This window comes from Atractosteus spatula (assembly GCF_055471065.1).
Source record: "Atractosteus spatula isolate fAtrSpa1 chromosome 11 unlocalized genomic scaffold, fAtrSpa1.hap1 SUPER_11_unloc_1, whole genome shotgun sequence".
Classification (NCBI taxonomy): Eukaryota; Metazoa; Chordata; class Actinopteri; order Semionotiformes; family Lepisosteidae; genus Atractosteus; species Atractosteus spatula.
The window spans coordinates 154,176-176,560 of NW_028296630.1; the positions used below are offsets into that span (position 1 = coordinate 154,176).

At 39.3% G+C, this 22,385-nt stretch overlaps 1 protein-coding gene across 1 annotated transcript; it reads left to right on the top strand.

The window, feature by feature from the left end:
* Nucleotides 1-8,865: 8,865 nt before the first annotated feature.
* Nucleotides 8,866-18,484, top strand: LOC148811431 (fibrous sheath-interacting protein 2-like). The gene is made up of 8 exons (XM_088908768.1): nucleotides 8,866-8,979; nucleotides 9,569-9,730; nucleotides 10,099-10,188; nucleotides 11,639-11,778; nucleotides 12,111-12,198; nucleotides 13,081-13,191; nucleotides 17,635-17,872; nucleotides 18,447-18,484. The coding sequence occupies exons 1-8, from the start codon at nucleotides 8,866-8,868 to the stop codon at nucleotides 18,482-18,484; spliced, it is 981 nt and encodes a 326-aa protein (XP_088764894.1).
* Nucleotides 18,485-22,385: the final 3,901 nt, after the last annotated feature.

The window sequence follows — 22,385 nt, forward strand, 5'->3', positions numbered from 1 at the left end:
TATGAGGTTAAAGTGCAGAATGTCAGCTTTAATTCGAGGGTATTTACGTCTATATTGGGTGAACCATATAGGAATCACAGCCCTTTTTATACATAGTCCTCCTATTTTAGGGGACCAAAAGTATTTGGACATTTGGCTGCTCAGTTGTTTCTTGGCCAGCTGTGTGTATTTGCATCATTAGTTCATGCGCAAGAGAGCTAACAAAAGGTCTAGAGCTGGTTCTAGATGTAGCTTTTGCATCGAGTCTGTTGCTGCTGTCTCTCAACATGAGGACCAAAGAAGTGTTAATGCCATTAAAGTGGGTCATCGTGAGGCTGGAAAATCAGAATAAATCAATCAGAGACATAGTCTTAATTTCAAAGTAACAATTTTACATTTCAAAATGAAAAACTAATTGAATACAGATGCAGCCATTCAAAGTTCGCGGTACAAACCCCATACCGCACGCAACTATGCACAAGCCCCCGCGCCGTACCGCGGTACGTGATTGGCTGGCCAAAATGCCCAACAGGGGCACCCATGGGGCATTGATCGGTAGTGAAAAGATTTAATCATTTCATCTCTTTACTGTGCACATTTTAATCCGCTTAGTATTGAATATTTATATGGAATTTTACCACTAAAGGGAAATTTTAGTAGCTGAGCATAAAAAGAATAGAAGCATAATGCATCTGGTTATAGGTCATAATGTTTATGTTACTAAATTAATATAGTTTATGTAAAGTGTATATTGCTGGTATTGGTAGTTTAAAGAAAAAAATACACACCAGTATTCCATTTCTTCCTAAACATTTTAAGCATCAAAGTCTCACATGTGGTTATTTCGGAAACGTTTTTACGTGCTCCTTCTGACCATATTGTTTATATACTTTGTGAGAAAAGTGATATTTTAACCTCTTCTGCGAATACGCTCGCTATCGGAGTAAACAAAAGCATACTTATAGAACTTGATTAATAGGGAATATCATATGGATTCACGTATCTAAATAAATTAGATAACTATATTCATGTACTGTTGCACAAACAGTAGTATAAGACTTTCTATTGGTATGTGTATGGCTCAGAGCACTGGGGCCATGAGTTCATCCTCAGACCTGGGGTTTGTATGTTCTACATGTGTTTGCTTGGGTTGTCTTCAGCTAATTGGCTTTTGTGAAAATTGTCCGTGATGTGAGTGAATCCTGCTTCTGGCTCCCCTGTATTGGATAAAGCAGTTAGAAAAGGGATGGATTAAAACCTTCATAACCTTTATAGAATTCTTTCCTTTACCACTAATTTTACTACTGGAAACCACTGTAATTTTAAATCATATCCATTCAGCTATCAACTATTTTACCACAATAGTACATTTTACCTGTTGTACTGTACATCCTTCTGAAACAGTGCTGCTGTGCATTCCATTGCAAAAAACACCACCTACAGTACATTCTGCTACCTGAGAGTCGCATTGAAACACTAAAGAAAACATACTCATTAAGTGCAATTTGAGACTTTACATCTCATTTAATATGGAGACCATAGACTGACACTGACTCAGTACATACAGTGAAAGTGGTTCAAGCTTTTAGAGACATCCTGTAAAATCTCACTGTCAGCCTCTGAGTCTGCAGATTGATTAAGACGCACAGTCTTTGGGGTGGGAATTCTTTCTTATTGGCTTATTTGCGGACGAGGGAGAGTTGACACATTCAAGAACACCATCCACAATTCAGAGGCAAGGTTATTAGATCTGCAGCAGGTGATTAAGAGACTCTTCTCCGGCTCCTCTTTTCATTGTACAGGGAGATGGCTGGGAGCAGCACTCTGATAATGGACACTGCCACCCACGCCACTATATTCTCCACCATGTCATTCAGTTCTTCCATTGTTATCCGTTTTAAAGCAACAGCATGAATGTAGGTTAACCACGGAGGACTAACATTGTCTTTTATTGCTTTTAACAGGGTGTCAGCTGAGCATTAGACAGGATTCATCCATTCTCCCAGCAAACAGTGATAGGCTGATTTCTTTTTAAGGTCTTATTTTGTTTCAACTTCTCCTTGGAATATGTCATATTCTATTCTCATTTTTTCTACAGCCTATTCTGGACTTTTCTTTCATTTCCTTTCCCTTCTTACCTCTCTCCCTCCTATTCCTTCTCTCTCCCAAAACCAAACCATTGTGCATTTTACTACACTGTATTACAATTAAAACACAAGATGAAAGGTTCTTATAAAATAGCTACAAATTATTTGTTTCTGGTACTAAATCTGGGTTTTGAAAATCATACTGCTTGGGGCACATTGCATTCTCTTCTTCTGACAAGATACCAAGGGTTTTGAGTCCCAGCTGGGTTTCTTCACAAGTCTTTTTCATAGGAACCCAATTCAAACAGATTACATACAGTAATTTCTAATTTTCTCAGGCAATGCAATAGATGCTGTTAATGGAATACAAGTACATTTTAAAAGACAACCTTAGATAATGTGACAATCAGTGCACTTCTTTTCAGTCCTTCAGATATCCCTTGTGGTGCCTCCGGGGGAAAGTTTATGTAAATGAGAGAAGTACTCACACCACACTTTTCTTTCCTGAGTTTCGTGGCGTTTCTTCCTCCAATTATCTTCCAAATCCAGTCCGTAATCCGCTCTCTTAATCCTGTTCCGATCCGAGTTACTAAAATCCGTAATAAAGCCAATCCGCGATGTATCCTTATCCACTATCCGCAATCCAAAAACCATAAACCTTTTCTCCTTTCAGTAGTCCGTTATTCCTTAGTCCGATCTTTATCATAAACCTCTTTCCTCTCTCTTCCTCCAAACCGCATTCACCTGATCGGCTTCCGCCCTGTTCTTATATTCACTTATATTTCACTTCAATTTCGGTTCCTGATGCGGCTCAGCTGTGTCTCATTGTTTCTCAGGGTAGACCCTTTCCATATACCGGTCAGCTGATTCTTTTTGGCAGCCATTTTGCTTAGGTCCATATCTAGTATTTTAAGTAGGTAATTCCGAAAATCCCTGTTATGAATGACCCTTCCCCTGGTCATCTTACACCCTTTACTTGGCTGGCCTGTAATGTGGGTGTTATATTCTATGATTTTCTCCTCGTTTTATTTATTACCTTGTCCAGTAGGTGGCAGAATGAGCACAGTAAGGAACTAGGCTTAAGGAGCAATATTTGTTTAATCAAACTGACATCTTCCTCTAAAATATGTTTTTTTCGGTAGTGGTATGAAAAACACAACCTGAAAATATAGTAATGAAAATGAAAAGTCAAAGCTTGTGCAACCAGGTGATGAGCAGCTGGGCCCGGGAATCGGGAACAGCGCCTCGTGCAGGCTGGTAGACCCTCGCTACCAGCCTGCTGTACGCCTGACTTGTACGTATCTCTGGAAACTCTCCCATGGCTCTTTCTAATTTTTTAGGTAAGATCTGAAGTAATAAGGCTTTTTTAAAAGTAAATTTATGTTTACTGATGTCATAGTTTCGGTTTAAGGTTTACGCGTTTATATTTGTTTTAAGAGTATCAAAAGTGTATTCGGGCTCTGCGGGTTATCAGAGACGAAATTGAACTTCGTTAGCTAACTGTGTGAAGTCGCTAGATGAAAACTGTCTGTGTGTTGTGAGTTGAGTTGTTATGTTGTGTCGCGTTTAAATGGTGTTATAGTAAACGTCTTAAACAGGGGAAAACAACATGTATGAGGGTAGGAGTCAGACTCTCGCTACCAGCCTGCTGTAAACCTGACTTGTACATATCTCTGGAAACCTTCCCGTGTTTTTTTCTATTTTTTTATAAAATAAACTTTAAAAAAGGGAGCCGTGTGTGAGTTCCTCTTGCGCGCGCTGGTGAGTGCACACGATCAACGGTAAAGCTGCCAGAACTGAGAGGGCCCCGCTAGAGGTCACCACAGCCAGGCAGAATAGGGACTGTGACGTAAACTTGAGCAGTGCGTTATGGGAGTTGTAGTTCATAAAGCCAACGCGATGTCCGTGAGCAACTATAGCCAGTTCTAAAACCCAGCTCCCCTTAAGTGAGGATTACACTTGCATTCCAGGGTTTTCAACCATCTTTTCCTTTTCCAACATTTCCTAAAATATTGTTTTTTTCTACTGCGTTTGATTGAAACAGTTCTTACATAAAAATAACACAAATTTTTAAAATCATTTAGAATTATATTTTAATAAACACGAGGGTGCATTCATCATTTAGCATAATGCAGAAAGTTATCTTTTTAGAAATAAAATTGGTGAACGTGTTTCATTGAATTTGATTCCAGACGTGTGCACCTTATGTAGGGGGTTTGCGTCTTCTCCCTGCTTTCACATAATCTTCCTTTGGGTGATTCCCTCCATCTTCCATCTTCAACACATGCTTGTTCGGTTCACTGGAATGTCTACATCGCCCTGTGTGTTTGTGTATGTACCCTACAAGGGGACAAGTATACTACTAATGCCGAGTTACACCTCTGGGATTCTGGGATAGACTCCTGGTCAGCAAACCCTTAAACAGGAATAAGTAGCGTTCTGATAAAGGGTGGATAAAAGACAATTAATCAAATAGATCTTAATTTCACGACCTGTTGTTCACCAGACTGCAGAATAAACACAAGCAGGACTAACAGTTCCCAACAGACAGTCAAGTAATCAGAGAGACTACTGGAAATGAATCAGATGCCAGTTCTTCAAAGACAAAATATTATAGAAACGGAGTTCTCGTATCCTGCAGGTGATCAGACCAGCAATGTGATTGTCAGTAAGACTAGGCTAAAAACAAGCATGTGCTCATTTCATACATTCAGGATATTAAAATAATAATAATAATAATAATAATAATAATTGCTTACACTTATATAGCGCTCTTCTGGACACTCCACTCAAAGCGCTTTACAGGTAATGGGGACGCCCCTCCACCACCACCAATGTGCAGCCCCACATGGATGATGCGACAGCAGCCATAGTGCGCCAGAACGCTCACCACACATCAACTATTAGTGGGGAGGAGAGCAATTTAGCCAATTCATAGATGGGGGTTATTGGGAGGCCATGATTGGTAAGGGCCACTGGGAAATTTGGCCAGGTTACACCCCTACTCTTTTCGAGAAATGCCCTGGGATTTTTAATGACCACAGAGAGTCAGGACCTCAGTTTTACGTTTCATCCGAAGGATGGCGCCTGTTTACAATATAGTGTCCCTGCTGAGCTTCAGTGGGTTGCCAGTTGTGAGTTGCAGAGTGATATGGCTGCTGGATAAAATGGATTGTATGCTCTTTTTTTACTAGGGATTTGAATTTGAAGGACTGTATCCACATCTTATTGCACCCAGCCTGACCGTGTGGCTCTGCAGATCAATCAGTGAACACACATTTTGTCAGCAAATTTGATCCCTCTGTCATCCACTGAGTCTTTTTCAGACGTTCCAAGCTTTGGCATTTGTATTATGTAATCTTGGTCATAAATCCGAATGCAGATTCTGTCCAAAAGAAAGGATAATCCTCTTGCAACTAAACAGATAAGCAGTATAATTGTTGATGACTGTAATTTTCTTTGCTCTCACACTGCAACAGAAATGAAGAAACTGACCTCTGGTAATTGCAGAGCCCTTCTCCACAGCATTGAATTGGATCAAGTGATTAGACAATGGATGGATAATATTCCATGTGTCATGCTGCTGTGACTGAGAATATTGAGGACAAGACCTGTATAACTATAAATGGCTGCAATACCATAATTTACCACAATTAAAATTGCATTTCTACACTTCTTTTCCACCCCAAAGGATCCCAAAGTCCATCATGCATTGTCCACCACTATACCAGCAGTTCCTCGGAGCTACAGATGAAAAGTGGTTGAAAAGTGAGAAATTTCTTCACCAATTGTTTAAGGAAAAACTTTAGGTAGGCCAGATTAAGAATTCCAGAGTGAAATCTAGCCAGAATACAGAGGGGTTAACACACCTATTCTTATAAACAGGGATCTTAAATAACCAAGTATGAAATTTAAAGCACGGCATTGCTACGGTACAAATACCTTCAGCCGAACCGAAAACAACCAGAACACATCTCGAGGCTGAGGAATTAGGAACCTCGTGAAATGGCCGTTCCGTTGTGACGTCATCCTACCGTCGCACCCAGATTTGTTTTTAAAAAGTTTGTCTGTGCGTTTTCAATCCCTTTCTGCAGCTACCCAGCTACAGATACCAGTTTACCAATTTAACAGCTTCTTCCTGCAGATTAGGTGCCGTTTTAGACATATCTAGAAAAGACACATCAACCGCCAAAAAGCAAGACTGGGCAGAGAGAGGATGTTTTCATCCTTATTTCACCGGTGAAGCCCGACTGAAAGGAACGAGGAGACAGCAGAGTGCAAGAGTAGCGTTATAAAACGCTTCGAAAAAAAGGGTTTTATCAGACTGTAAAACCTACTGTATATACAATATACTAATATAAGAAATTAAGTCTGAAGGTGAACCGGACCCCTCGTCACATTACGGACACTACAAAAAGTAGTTATTTTTAGGATATTTTCTTCAGCAGCGCCACTTGCTTTCTATAACAAAGTAAGGAATTGAAGGGCGTATCGCGGTAGTCACTGAAAACTAGGTCTTGATATACAGAAAAAAGATACAGTTTTTAAATATAGTATAGTTGGAGATTTCCGTATGTACTGTGGCCACTGTCTTGTTATGTTGCTCTGTACAAATTACTAATCAGTCCGCGCTTTTCAAACAAGGTGTTTATTACTTTGTATTATTATTATTATTAGAGGTGTAAATTATTAAAAGGCAAACCGTGTGTTATATTTTTGGGGTCTCCAGGCTCCACTGGTAGAGCCAGACTGTTTGGGACGTGCGACCACACAGGTTTGATACCGTGAAGGCTTTGAGTTAGAATGGCGACATTCAAATTAAACATTAAATCGGACATCGCCCTTTTGTCTGGATTTTCTAATGAAAACCTAATTATATATATATAAAAAACAAGTCCGTACAGGGACGAATACTGTAGCTTCCCTGCTGCAGCTTTTAATGACGTCTTTACTTAACTTGTACACGCTGGATACGTCAGATAAGGCAACTGCTTTGCAGATCTGACGTAATAATAGACAACATTTTGGTTAGACAGTGGTTTATGCTCAAGTCCGTATTATACAAAATAAAGTTTAAACGCTCACGAACACGACGGAATTGTTTTCTCAAAATAGATTAATTGATTAATGGATTAATGGAACGAGATCAGGGATAAAAATGGAGAGAAAGAAACCGGGATCTGGAGCTGTGAGTGTACTATCCATACGTTTATATATTTCAACTTTTAGGTAGTGAATTGTAAAAAAAAACAGCATTAGTTTAGCTTTAAAATGTAAGGTTTAGTAAAACAGTAAAAACGTAGTAATATTTCTAATACTGTTTTAAAAGCTCTAGAAGGTAAAATAAATGGAACGTGATTTTAAAATTCCAGCTATGTGTTCTATTTCTGAAATCGTGGGTTAATAATTTATTGTTAACCCTTTCTGTATTTTATGGGAATATACGTACTGTACTTTTCTTTTGTTGTCTTAAAATGTCTTGCGTGAGAATATGCCTTCCCAATCTAAACCTCTAAACAGACTTAGATCCTTAGCCCAGATGCAGAGAATCAACTCGTTTGTGCAGAAGAAAAAAAAAAGAATGTTATGAACTGATTTAGCCCTCTAAACACCCTAGGGTTACTCTTCTTACCTATCTTTAAAAAGATATGTCAGGAACCGTGACCCTTAAATGCAGGGACTGCTTTTAAAAGTTAGTTTTGTAGCTGATTATGCCACCTAGCAATTCTAAAGACCTTTTCCCCCAGCAACAAGTTCTTTTTATCTTCCAGAACCACAAGTGCATCCACAGACCAGACAAGACAGTCATCCTACATAATTTCCATTTTTATTACAGTACTTTGCAATTCCAGTATCTATTATAGCCTAATCCACAGAACACATATGACAACTTATCCACTAGAGGTACTTACTTACTCACAGAACACATTGCAGACCAGCTCAAGAGCCCCATTTGAGCCCAGTTACCAAAACCAGAGTTCCAAAGGAAAAGTCCAGCTGCAAATATTCTCCCAAACCCAGTCCCAGTTGGAGACCTGGTGTGCCTGCTTCTGTCATAGCAAAGACACTCTGTGTAGTCTTAGGGATCCTCCTCAGTCCTGGCTGAGTCTGGTTTTTAATATGCCCCCCCCATTTGTCTCTGAGTCAATTTTTTGAGTAGAGAGGGGAGGAAGACAATGCTAAAGCCTTCCTCCCTTGCTCACTGTAGAGAGTCCCTGGTGTCCAAACCCTCTCCTGGGTGCTGTGGTACAAATTGGTTATTCCTGTTTCTTCTGTTTCTGTGTGCTCTGTCACTGGGGTTATTAAAGCCCCCCTACCTTTCTTGGGGGAGGTGGGGGTTGATAGTTTTGGGTGTAAGCAGAGCTAACTTCTTGGGGCTCATTGATCAAATGGCTATATACAGATGGCCAGGTGTAACATTGCTCTAGAACATTCTAGATTTTCTAGAATTGTTATGTTCTAGACCCACCTCCTCAGTCTGAGGCTCAGCTAGGCCAGTTTTGACATTCCATGTGTCTTCTCTGAACTGTGTGGTAATTAACAAGCATCTTTGATCAGTAGGAAGCCCCAGAACAAAGAAAGACACATATTACCACCCTCATTGAAGTCACTGGTCATTCTATGCAAACTTCAAGTCAGCATTGTCCTTGATACCTGCTGTTGCCCCCACAGCCATTTTATTTCACTCTGTGACAGATGAAATAATTTCTGCCATCAGCTCTGCTTGTTTTTTCTGGCGTTTTGGCTGTGGTTCTGTGAGGTACGATAGCTATGTTCTGTGTTTCAGGGCTGCTACACCATGCTGTATGCACTGCGGGGAGAGCAGCAGCTGTTGGAGAGACCCGTCGGCACTAAACTGCCGTTAATCCCAGGGTCTAAACCTCAATTTTGCAGGACTGCTCTTTTGGAGAAAGTAAGTGTAACCTAAAATGAAAAGCATGAATACATTCTCATTTAATTCTAAACATTTAAATTGTAAAAAATGACATGTTTATTCATGGTTTTCTTTCTTTTTAGGGGTAAACCAACATGTAAAATGTTATAATATGAAATGATACCTGGGACACATTAACACATTTCTGTGTGTGTTAGTATAATGTGGTTGCTGTAATGATTAAACTGTAAGCAAACTGTCCTCCCTTGGCATCTTTGTGCATATAACATCAGGAGTAAGGTTATATATTTTTCTAGACGCAGTATATTGATCACATTATTGAAATTCAGCTGTACTGTATGCCTTAAAGCTTATTGTGCTTACTGTCTTTTTGCAATTTAGTCAGTTTTAGTAGGCTACAATGACTGAGAAATTGGAATTTGATGTTCAAGAACGTAGGAAAAATGGTAACAGTGATTCTGGAGTAGTCTTCCAAGAAACTGGCGACAGCCTTCAGAGGGGGGAGAAAAAAACATTCTCATTTTTATGTTCAGAAACATAGGGGGATACATATCTGTGTTTACCTATACATATCATGTTTTAATAAAATACTTACCTTCTATTTCAGCTGCACCAGCCATCTCCTGACTTCACTCTGACTGATCCCCGCGGTTTCCTTTTGGATTCGAAGTACAACAGCCTCCATGACCCCCACCTGCGCACCTATTACCATCGCAAGGGCATGCAGGAGTCTCTGCAGAACAGAGGCTTAATCAATGAGCAGAAGAAAGTAAGGCTGTTTGCAGTTTGTGCAAAGAATGAGGCTTTTTTGGTATGGTGAAGGAGTGAGGTGTTGTCAAAAAAAAAAAACATAGACCAGGTTCTAGCTCATTTAGCTGTAATAGTTTCCAGTAGTGTGATTTAACTCATGTCTGCACTACAGCATAGATGTATTCGGTGTGCAGGCCTATGGTTGTAATCAAAGCATGTAATAGTAGATGTAATCAAAGCAGGCCTATGGTTTGTGCTAAAGTCCTTATGCTCAATAAATATTCAAACACAGAGTACTTGACTGTGCTCTAGATTTGTAAAATAAAAATAAAAACATTTTCTTTAACCTCCTAGACAGTACTTGAAACATGTTTTGTCTGTTTTCAGGTCCTCTGCTCTTTGAAAGAATACAATCAATATCGTAACTACCTAAGCAATGTGAAGTTGCAGTATGACAAAAATTATGCGACTAAACAGGTAAGTGTGATGTTTTTAAACAACCGTCCATCTGATTCTGACTCTTCATCATAGACTTCTGCCTTTATCCAGCCCTCAATCAGTAACGTTTCTGGATGAAGGCTTCCATAATATCTCTCCATTATGCACCTTTGAATATACTGCTGTCATCATGTCTTCTTCAAGGAGGTCTCTACCTTGACTGTGTTTGTATTCTAAGGATCAATTTCAGTTTTTTCTTTCAGTTTCTTCTCTAATTGCTATAAAGCTCATTTCTGTTTTAGTGTTTTGACGCTGATGATGTTGTTGCTTATGTTTGTCACTGCTCTAGCCTATTTTAGCTTCTTCTTGTTAGTTCAACCATACTGTACATCTTTTCATGCTATTTTGTGTTGTTTATAGCCCATATAGTCCTTTCTGCAAGCAGGATATGGGTTTCATATCATAAGAATAGTTACGAATGAGAGGAAGCTCCTTAGCCTGTTTGGTAATTACTTGCTAATTGGTCTGTGAGTCTCATCCAGCTGTTTCTTGAAAGAAGTCAGCGTTCAACAAGCAGACTTGTCTGTGAGGATTTTGAATATTTGAAACAGGTCTCCTTGTAGTCGTCTCTGTTCAAGATAACAGAGTTAAAAAAAGAGAGTTTTTTTTATTCATTGAGGCTGGGCAATATATCTGGATGTCTTTCTTTGTGGTAAACCACTAATTGTACCACCCCAATCGGAGCATTCAGTGCTTATCTGTACTGCTCTGTAGAGTTTAATCCATTTTCAGTGCAAACAAACGTATTTTTCCAAACACGTTAATACAGGCAGCTTTTGTGTGTAGTCCAAAACAGAATTTATAAGTCTTCTTTGCCAGACAAGGCTGAAAAACGACTTGAACTTCCATCCATCCCTTTCCATCCACGTCATCTAATCTAACTGCCTCATCTAAGGGCTGCAGGGAGCTGGGGCCTATCCCAGAAAGCAACGGGCTTAAGGCGATATACACCCTTGACCAGAATTTAGTCCATTGCACGGCACACACAGACACAAATTCACACTAGAACCAATTTTCCTAGAAACCTTTTTTTCTACCAGTATAGTATGGCTTTGGACTGTGGGAGCAAACCAGAGCAAACCGTGAAGAACCCATGTGAATATGGGGAGACCATACAAACTCCACACAGATAACAACACCTCAGGCCCAGAATAGAGCCCCTGGCCCCAGTGTTGCGAGATAACAAGGTTAACCACTGTATCCAAGATGTACATCTTAAATCGAAATGTTTAGATCAACAAACTACAGTAGCTCAGCCTTCACTCTTATACATATACAAACACATTCTATCGGTGTGAGTTCAAATGAAAAATCTAATGGAAAAAGTCAGTGTTGGTTTTGAAGTGCACACTCGGCTATAATAGTGCTTAGGAGAACTCTGCAATGAAGGGAGTGTGGCGCTCTAGTAAAAGGCTGTGCTGGCTTTCAGAAAACAATAGTGAAGAAGTTCTTGGAGCTCCAGGAGCAGAACAAGATTCCCAGGGATATCAGCTTCACCGATGTGAGGGAATGGCTCCTGGAGGAAGGATCCAAGAATATTTCAGACCAGATTATGGCTAACAGAGACAGGTAATAACATACGGAAGCTCCTCACTCTTTAACAGCAAGTTCCTGCCTTTTAGATTCCCTGATTTCTTATATTTGTATCACTTTTTTTTTGTTTCGCTGTAAATATTACTGTTATGTGGAAACATTGGATGTCAAGAATACAACTGTAAGTAAAGGTTTGCCTTAAGTGAATTAATTGTGCAAGCAAGTGGAAGTCTTGACTGAGTCAAAGTTTTCCAAAAGATGAACATTTGCTCTACAGAAATACCACATTCACAAATTCCTCTGCTGCTGTCTGACATTTTGACCTTGCCTTGTGGATTAAGCTTTCTTTGCTGTTGTTGTTTATGAAGGCACCAGGCAGGAGCTCCGAAAACCGAGGAGATATGCAGTGGTGAAATACAGCGTATGAAAGGTCTGCAGTACACCGGACAGGATGAGGTATGAGAATACAGTTTGATTTATTTTGACCAAGGGCTGCTCCTGGTCATCACCTGGATGGGAGATCTTTAATAGCTGGTTTCCTTCTGCATCTTAAACTGATTAGAGACATTTATATCCACTCTGGCAAGTGACCTTGTGACACCTCTGTAAATACAGCTTGATTGGGGAGCAAGCAAAAGAAAACAGGATCTCTAGCATAACTATTTTAAAAGATGTTGTCTTTCTGACAAGTAATTAAGCATTAATGTTGCAAAATGCTAATTAAAAAAATTCTCTCACCTTATTCTGTATATGCCTCTTCCAGCCGAACAGATTTCTGCAGAGTAGATACCCTTAGTAAATCATGTTACTTTATTGTCACACTTAGACTTCAGACACTTTTCATATGCTTTTATGAATCTTACATTTCACACTGTAGCTTAACTCACTTTTAAAACACATAGTTTATTCACTCCTTTCATTGATTTATCAGCTTTCAAATCACCAGCATTATCTATATACAGTATTTAGCCTCATCGGTTTTCTAAATCAGCTTAATCATGTTTCTTAATCATGTTTTTTTTCACATTCTCACTGTACATTACTGTATGGTATGTTATTTTCCCAGTTATTTTGTCTTTGGGCTTCCCAGACCACATTCAGCTGCTGAATGCTCCTAATATGCTGACAAATACCCAAAGGCCTCATTTGCTAGATTGTAAAAAGGGGAGAGATTCAGCTCCACATGATCTAACAGAATCCTCAATATTTAATGTACCACCTATAAGCAGGTGACATATATAAATATAAAAGTCTAGTAGCGTAGCTGTTTTGTGCTTAACACAATCTAGCTTTCTGCTGTTTCTCATCGGCTTTGCCTTTTCACTGACGGCTCTACAGATGTGGAAAATCAGAGAGAGAGCTTTTCAGATGAGGATAGAGGAAGATGCCCGGAGGGAGGTGCGACAGGCCCAGCAGAAGAAAGAGATCAGAGCTAGAAGGCACAAAAAGGTACTGGAGTAATGGATGTTTGGATTCATCCTCTTAAGGTGTACTTTTCTTTATGCAAATTCCGGACTTGACACTGAGCTTGCAGCTATATTTTGTTGTATTTCCAAGATGACCACCTATAGGTTGAAATTAATAACCTAAACTAATACTTTTTGGATCCTCAGTGTCCACAATGAGCGTGGTATGTTGGCACCTCTTATATTGTGCATCTTCTCTAGGGTGGTTATGCCAAGATATGCTACAGAGGTGCCAAAGCACCATATTCTGGTAGTGTTTGGTGCCTCCAATTCATGGTTATAGCACTGCATCTCCAAAGCCCATGGTTTATCTCCAGCCTTGGGCACCTGCCTGTGTGGCATTTATTCTGCGTGTAGTGGGTTTTAATTCCAAGTACCATCCCAGAGACATGCTGCTTTGCATAATTGGCTGTTCTAACGTATCCCTCAGGGGTATCTCCCCAAGAGGATCCAAGAGGGTGGTTGATGATCTCTCCTCTTCATTACCTAAGCATTAGAGGAGAGATGTTGCTGCTTCAGTCTCTTATACCCAGCCTGCAAGGTTCTGAACTACACACAGAGTCTTTCATCCAAGTAATGTCGGACCCAGCCTTTCTTCTTCTGAGCTCTGACCAGACCCAGCTTCCCAGCTTCAGGGTGCTGTAGATTGAGATGAGATTGGAGTCTCCTGTAGTTTTTACTTGAGCTGGAATTTCAGTGGTGCCCAACAGCTTCTGTCTGATACTAAATTAAAATGTGACCTTATGGACGGGATGTTTTCTACTAGCAACATATTGGGTTGCAAGCTAGTTCATTTGTCATTAAATACTAGAGTAATGGAAAAACATGTGCTTTTTAATACAAGATGTTCAACAATGAGATGGACCTTTTCATCTTTTGTTGAGAGGCTTTCCTTTTTCTTTAAAGAATAGCCACTTGTGAAAGGTTTTCTGTCATTCCCAGGCATTTGAACTCTATGAAAGGAAGGTTGCTCTCCAGCAGCAAAAGCTAAATGAGAGTTTACAGGAAAGGAAGGATTTTGAGAGAGAAATGCAAGACAGTATTAAAAGGCAATATTTTAATGAAATACTTCAGTCTGGAAAACAGGGTAAGCTTCTAGATCCAATAATTTGCAGTGGTACAACTGTGATTTAGTTCACAATTTAATGTGTTTTAGTTTGTTGGCCAGAAGGAATGATGCAGGTTGACAACATCTTCAGGTTTACTACTGATTACAGAACTGTAGAATTTGTTTAATAAACACCTACAATTACAAAATTCCAAAGCTTTTCAATCATATGGCTGTTTGAAAAGAATAATATGTATGTACTGAGATCAAAACGTTTTAAAGGGAAACGCGCAATAAGTTGCAGGCATCATAAAATAATACATTAAGAAGGAATCCTTCATTATCTTCAGATTGTTTAATTTCCAGCCACAACATGTAAATACATTATATTCAACATTTCTGTAATCCATATTTTGTATTTTGTGATAAAAACATTTACAGTATCTATTGATCTAAACTATCTGAAAGGACTGTTCAACTAAAATGATGTTTTCTTTGTGGCACAGCTTCAACTGAGATCATTAGCAAGGAGAATAGAGATGTTACCATTGCTAATGAGAAGAGTTCTAAAATCACCAAAGGTCAGTATTTTAATTTGTTTCTAGAAAAAATAAAGGTTTTGAAAAAAGTTATGTTTTGACAAATTTTCCAATGCAGCTGCAGAGAAATTCAGTGGGTGCTGATATACTGAAAGATATTGTGAAAGACAATGGAACATATAATCCCAAAAATCCGTTTAATTCAATTCAGTTTTATTTGTATAGCTTATTCAGATAAAAACATGTCAATTGTTTTGTGTCATTTAATCAATATTAAATGATTAATGCACAAGTGTTGGGTTTTGAAAGCTTGGTAACATCTACTGTTAAGGTTGAAGAAGGTTCCAATTAAGTCTGGGGATCTCTGGGCAGCCATTGTGCCACAGTCTGGTGCAGTAAAATTGTTGTGAGCTAAGGTGTGAAAATGATTTAAATTATATGGGTAAACAGAGAAATAAATCCTAATCAGCATCCTATTTTCTTCTATGAATAAATACATGTTTTCTGCCCATTTTGGATGTTAATTGGATTGATCACTTTTTTATGCATGTCATGAGAATTCTAATGCGACAATAATTCTTTTCCCCTGGGTCAGTTCATATTTCACCTGACTCCACTGAAGAGGTGACTACTGATTCCAAATGGTTTCATGAAGTCTCTCTGATCAGTCAGCTGTCTGATGGGTAAGTCCTACATTCTGCAGTTGTGGTATGTTAAGCATCAGTGCGTACATAAAGTTATTATTTTAATCATTTTAGTATGGTGATATGTAAATGTTTAAAGAGCAACTGTTTTCTATTTTGAGCTCACTTCTCCAGCTGAGTTTGTGAAATTGCTTTTTCTCTCTTTGCGAATGCGTGAATCAGTCTGTTAACAGTACAGTACATGTGCACATCTTTGTGTTAGCTCATGTGCATTTTTTCCAAATCCTAGATATAGTTTACCATAAACTGGCTTTGTAGTAATGACTAGAACATTGACATTGAATATTGATATTGACGATGACTAGAGCAGCAGTCAAAATACACTAACTGAACCTTCGCAAAAATAAACTGTTGTATTGTACTTATGTATAACTCTGATCATACTGCATTACAACAATAATATATTAGTCATATTAAAACAAATTTCTATCATAATAACTGACAATATGTTGTGGCACCGGTATAAAATGTGAAGTTTTGCTGAAGTATTGACAGTGGGAGAAATGTCTGGTCGTGTTTGAATGGATGTTATGTTTCAATCAACAACCACCAGAGGGCAGTAACAACTAAGTAACACTAAGTCATGAAATGTGTTGAAAACGCATTTTGGGCTTTGTCCTGAATGATGCAGCAGCAACATACAGTTGTATGCAAAAGTTTGGGCACCTCTGGTCAAACTGCATGTTTCACAGAATCTCTAAGTTCTCTAAGGTCTAATCTCTACGAAGTTAACACAATGTCTGCAGGGTACAAACATAAACATGACATATTTCTGCACATTTCAATGCAGAATTACTATTTATTTTCTGAATTTAACTGTATTTGTCATGTGTCAATTATGAAGTACCCAGTATGAAACTGGTTAGATACATTGCGCCTGACCAAGTAGTTGTTGTTGAAAACACAATGATGTAAATTACCAGTGATCTTGCTTCACATAGGAACACAATTGTACCATACTTGCTAAAGTGTTATGGAACAGTTGCAGTTTGAAGTTTAAGATTTATCATTTCCAATGTGCTATTTTGTTGTGGTGATTTTTATTTTATAAGCCTCTTATATTAAAGTGAAAAACCTAAGCAAGTTTTAGACATCCAGTAGGTAAATTGAAAAAGTACGAACATAATCATGGTTAGGAGGCCATCTTTTTTACACAGAAATGTGCTTTAAAATAGATTAATTGTTCTGCCACTAGAAAAGATGCCTATATATTGTTAATTAGTCACCATTTTTTAAGATTGCAAAATATAGTTAGTATTTTGTCCATGTAGTAGCAATGTCACACTAATTAATTTTTATGATAATGTTTTTTAGTGAAAGAAAGGTGATTGAGAACAGTTTATATGGACAGGTAAGGTACACTGCTTGTCTGAATGTAATGGATGCATTTTATTTTTCCAGATAGCTCCTTGAGGTTAAAATGCACAGTGTCATAACTAAAGAAGAAATGTAAAGAAATATGTTAATGTGTTCCTTCAGTACAGTAAATCCTGAAATTTAGTCCACCTAGCTGTTGCTTAGTGGTTCCTTCCCTGACATGTTCAGCTCAGCTCCCACTAGGTTTTGATTGTGGCTGCCCTGGCATCAGAGCCACATAGCCACTCCTCAGAGCAGAGATATTCCACTATGCCAAAGGTCTGCGCCTCTTTGCCAGAGAATATTAAGCTGTCCAGGTTCCAAGGGGGTGACTTCACTTTCTACCATAGACTCGATGCCAAAAGAACCCTTTGACACTGCCTCCTCTGGAATGAAACAGGGGTCTGCACATTGAATTATTTATAAATTAAGGGATCCACTTAAAATATGCAATACTGACCATTCTATTTCTTTGGTTAGACTGGTATTCTGTTGTTCTTTTTTCATTTATATATTAGAAATACTGTACTGTATATATTTTTCTATACATACAACAGTATATCTATAATAGATTTTTACTATACTGTATAGACAACAGTATATTTGTATTAGTTGCATCTGTGCTGGCATTCAAAATTTGGTTGCAAATTTCTAAATGTTAACATGGGAAACAATGAACCCTGACAAGTAAGTAAAAGTAGGTCTTATATTGATAGGTGTACTGTATATTGAACATTTTAGTGCTCTGTGCTTACTTTTGTACTATTGCTTTAAAACAGATAACAACAGAAGAACTTAATGGCATGGCGGAGAATATAGTGGTGTGGGTGGCAGCATCCATTATCAGAGTGCTGCTCCCCGCCATCTCCCTTTACAACGAAGAGAGGAGCAGGAGCGTGTCTCACTGCTCCTTTGAGTCCCCGGTTTACTTCAGCAGTAGTGAGGAGACACTACAGGCCACCCTGAGTTCTCATTCTCTGCTTGGTACTGAGTCGGGGTCCACATGGCAGTCCCAGAGTAGGAGCAGTAGCTTCATGTCAACGAGATGCAGGATCTCCACTCCCTTCCCTTCACCCCTCTCGTCCTCGGGTAGTTCAGGAGAAGAAACGGGGAAAAATACACCCTGCAGATTAAAATCCAGAACACCCTCGAAGGAGATTGTGGTTGCTGATAAAGGAGAAGATGCTGGAAAGCCCCTCTCGGAACCTTTGAAGGACCTTTTTGGAATCACTAAGTCTAGTATAATTACAAAAGCAGAACGTATAGTACAGGATGTCCTTAGCAGAGCCTTCATTGAAGCACAGCTTCCTGCTCAGCTGATGGAACCCCAGTGTTGTGCGTTAGGTGTCTTGATTACCCACTACAGATCCAATAACCTTGCCACTGAACTTGTGGATGGTGTTATTGGACGTGTTAAGTCTGCCTTGTCAGAAAATAAGCAAAGAATTTCCACCCCAAAGACTGTGCATGTTAATCTAGAAGCCCAGACAAAATCTGTAGCCTCAGAGGTTGCCAGTGAGATTATACAAGTTGTCTCTGGAAGACTCCAGCCTTTTTTCACAAGCGCTGTTGAGTCAGGGTCAACCTGTAGACTCCTGGGTGGCCATGGTGGTGACCTACATGCCTTAGGACAATCCCAGAGACTCCACTCAGAAGAATATGATGAGGCGGAGTTAGCGGTTACGGCAACAGAAATAATCAGTACTGTCTTACAAGAAGTCAAGAGTGAATTCTGCAAAGCAAATACTGAAAATGAGATGAGTGACGTGAAGGAAACATATTCAGGCGATAACCAGTCAATGAGTGACTTTGTGTCAGCAATTCTGAAAAATTTAGAAACAATTTCACCCTCCTCCAGCTTATCTGTGGAGAAGAACTACCTTCTTCAGAGTCCTGATGCCCAGCAGAATGAGAGAGATGAGGCAAAAGTGACTAAGAAAAGAACAAATGGCAGTAGGCCCCCATCTGTCAAATTAAAGTCTCACGCCTCGGAATCAAGTGTGGGAATGAAAAGAGCAAACAGTGATATTGCTTTTGGGATCTCTAAAGCCAAAATCATTGAAATTGCTGATCAGATAGTATCTCAGATCATTGAAAAAACAAAGCAGGATTTCACCCCTGTGGGTAACAATTTACATGAGAGTAACTCAAAAGAGTCATTATTGCTCCCAGAAGCTGCAGAAATCTCCATTTTGGAAAAAATAAGTCCAAAATCTCAGATTCCCAACAATAGGGTCACTGTTATTGCCAAGGACATTGTAAATTCTGTTTTTGAAAATGTTTCGTTTGCACTGAATTGTATTGAAACAAATAAATATCTGCAAGAATCCAATAAAAATGTTGCTGCTGCTCTTCAAACTTCTAGAGGCAGCACAGAAACAGGATCCATTGATGATACTTTTGACATTAGTTCAGTTGCAAAAGGCATTGTAAGGACTATATTTGGAAAGCTCAAATCTTTACTCACCCAGACTGAAGAAGATGTATCTAGTTCCAGTTCTCCTGCTCAAAGCAATGCAAAGAGCTCAAGTGTCAGCTCTTCACCAAAAAATTCAGTGTTTTCTGATTCTGTGTCAGATATTTCAGATTTGTGCACCTATACAGTAGAAACTGCTGGAGCCATTTGTGAAGCAATGAAAAAGGAGTTAGACCAGGAGATTTATTGCACAACAATGGCAAAGAAGGCTTCAGATGAAAGCCTTCTGGCTAGAGAGGTTGTTACTTCAGTTTTGGAGTACCTTGAAGAGCAATATATTTTAGACACCATTAAAAGCCCTTCACCATATCCTAAAGACTGGGAGAGAGATGCTTCTACATTTATAAGAGAGGAGAGTAATCCAGATCAATCAAAATCCCAGATATCTCCTGTTGAAGAAATCATATTATCTGATATTGATAAGGCAACAGGACAAGTCCCTAATCAAATTACAATGGAGATTTGTAGATATCCTCCAAAGGTGGTGTCATCTGAGAACATTTCTTCAAAACAGCAAATTGGGCAAATGGATATGAACTTGGTTGAGGACAATTTAAGTGTTTCCTCTTCTGGAGAGAGCATCATATCAGATGCAGAAAGTGAAGGATCAGAGAAGATGCCGAGGACCTCCAGCTCTGTATTCCATAGTACAGCAACAAGGATAATAAGTGAAATTATTGAAAAAGCAGCTGCAAAATGTATATCTTCTGGACTTGCCCATCTCCCAGAGCAACCAAACAGTACAGCTGATGATGTATGTAAAACACCGGATGCAACAAAACATGCTCAAGAAGCAATGTCCTCAGCCTCTTCTTCTCATGTGCAAACCACTGAACTGGCTTCGGATATTGTTGTTGATGTTTTAGAAAAACTACATTACGCTACATGCTTTGAGAAGATTTCTTTCTCAACAGACTACAAAGATAAATTCGAAAGTTGTGATACAGCCCTGTTACCAGGAACATCAGAAATTAAAACTGATACTAGAACAGCTGAGCACCTTAGGACAATGACTGAGGAACTCTTCAAAACTGTAAAGAACAAACTGAAACACTTTTGGAATCAGAAGAGCCTGTCTTTGTTCAAAGCAAGGAAAGTTTTATCTGCTAAAGAGCAGAGATCAGCAGATTCACTTGAGATGTTTCCTCCTTCAGTCCAAGTTTCACACCTGAGCTTTAGTGAACCACACTTGACTAAGAAAAGCATGTCAGTACCAAACTCGGCACCCCGTAAGCATCTTAGTGAAGATTCAGAACCTTTAGGTGTGTTAATGAACGTTGATTTCTCAAGGCAAAGCAGGACTAATCAGGAAAATCAGGCAAATTTAATCATCTGTGCCAAGGATGTTGGCAGTCAGATATTGCAAACAATCAGGAGGGAAATAAATAGGGGTGATGACAAAGGATGTTGCTCAGGAGCAAGAGCAAAACCCTCAGAAGAAACCCTTCAAGCAAGTGAACTGGTGGATTCTGTTTTATCTACATTTGAAAATCTTAAAGTTTCAGATGTGGTCTTAAAGCCCGATTATGAAACAATGCACCTCTCTGGTGAACAATATGGGAAAGACAGGATGTCTAGTGCAGAAGACACTGTCCATAAAGAGTACACTAAAAGTAACCGTAGAGAATATTCTGCTCAACGTTTCCCACCCGTAAATGTGCCTGGGATGGTGATTGATTCTTATACAGATGACACAGAAGTCATGAGTCGGGACAGTCCCTATAGAGCCCTGACTGATGCTTCATCAAAGCTTCAGCATCAACCTACACCTACAGCAGAACAAGAAAATGAATTGACATGTAAAAGCAATCGAGTTCCCCGGTCCCGGGTTTGGAAGAAACCCTCTACTTCAAATGACATGGGACTGGGTGAACAAGAGTTCATGGAACTTCCTTGCAGAAGCAATGTGATAGAAGATTCATTTACAGATCAAAACAGCTTAAATGCCGCAGAACAAAAGAGAGGCTCAGAGAAAACAACACTTGACAATGTTGAAGAAGGAGACCAGCCAAGCCCTCTCATTTCACCAAAGCTTGACTTCTCAGCAGAACACATAGCCCGTGCAGAGCCTGCAGTGTCTGACATTGAAATTGTTGCCATGAGTATTGTTGACATTATTATGGGCGAACTTGGTGTAACGGAGGCCTCAGATACAAAAAGCAAGTCTAGAGCAAGCCAAAAGAAATCAGAGTGTGCTGCTGGTCTCGTCACTGAGAATATAGCATTTCAAACCCACTCCAATAATGTTAACTTGAACATTGAAAAGCTTTCAGCTGAAGAGGCATCCTGTGCATCTCAAGTACCAGGAGCCACAGCAAAGCACAATCTCCCCCCACTGCAGACAAGGGTTTCAGAAGAGCCTAAGGACCAAGTCAGGACCTCCACAGAGAGTTCTACAATGAGTCCTATTGAAAGGAAAGTGGAACAACTTGTCTCGAGTGGATCTCTGCGTGTATTTTCAGAAGAACTTGTCAAAAATGTTTTCCATTTAATTTTGAAATCGGGAATTGCAGTACAATTGGGCACAGCTCACAAATCTAATTCAGATCCAACTTTAAAGAGCCGTCTAGTTGTTCAGAATTTATCCCATCCAAAGTCCTCAGAGCTTTCTATGCAGTTGTTGTATTCATTTACTGAGAAATCGGTGAAAAAGCTGTTGAAGCAGTGCCTCAGTTTTCCCGATTCTCCAACTTCTGACGAAAATGAGAAAGATGTTTCACTTTTTCAAGATTGTGATACAAATCCGGAATTTAAGTCTTCCCAAAGGATTTCAGAGAAAGTGTCTCTGACTGCCAAGGATCACAGACCACAGAAAAGTACTGAACCATCAGTGCCCAGTTCACAGATGTACCATGATGCAATTAATCAGCTTTCCAGCTTGCTTGTAAAGTCTGTCATGGATGTTTTGTCTGCTGTGTGTGATTTATCAATGGAGCCTGAAGACAGTGAAAATCAAGGTAAGAAGGAAATCAAATCAAATCATTTAGTAGTGTATTAACCTTTTAGTTGCTATGAAGTACAAGTTAAAAAATGTAGTGACTGCACTTTAACTTG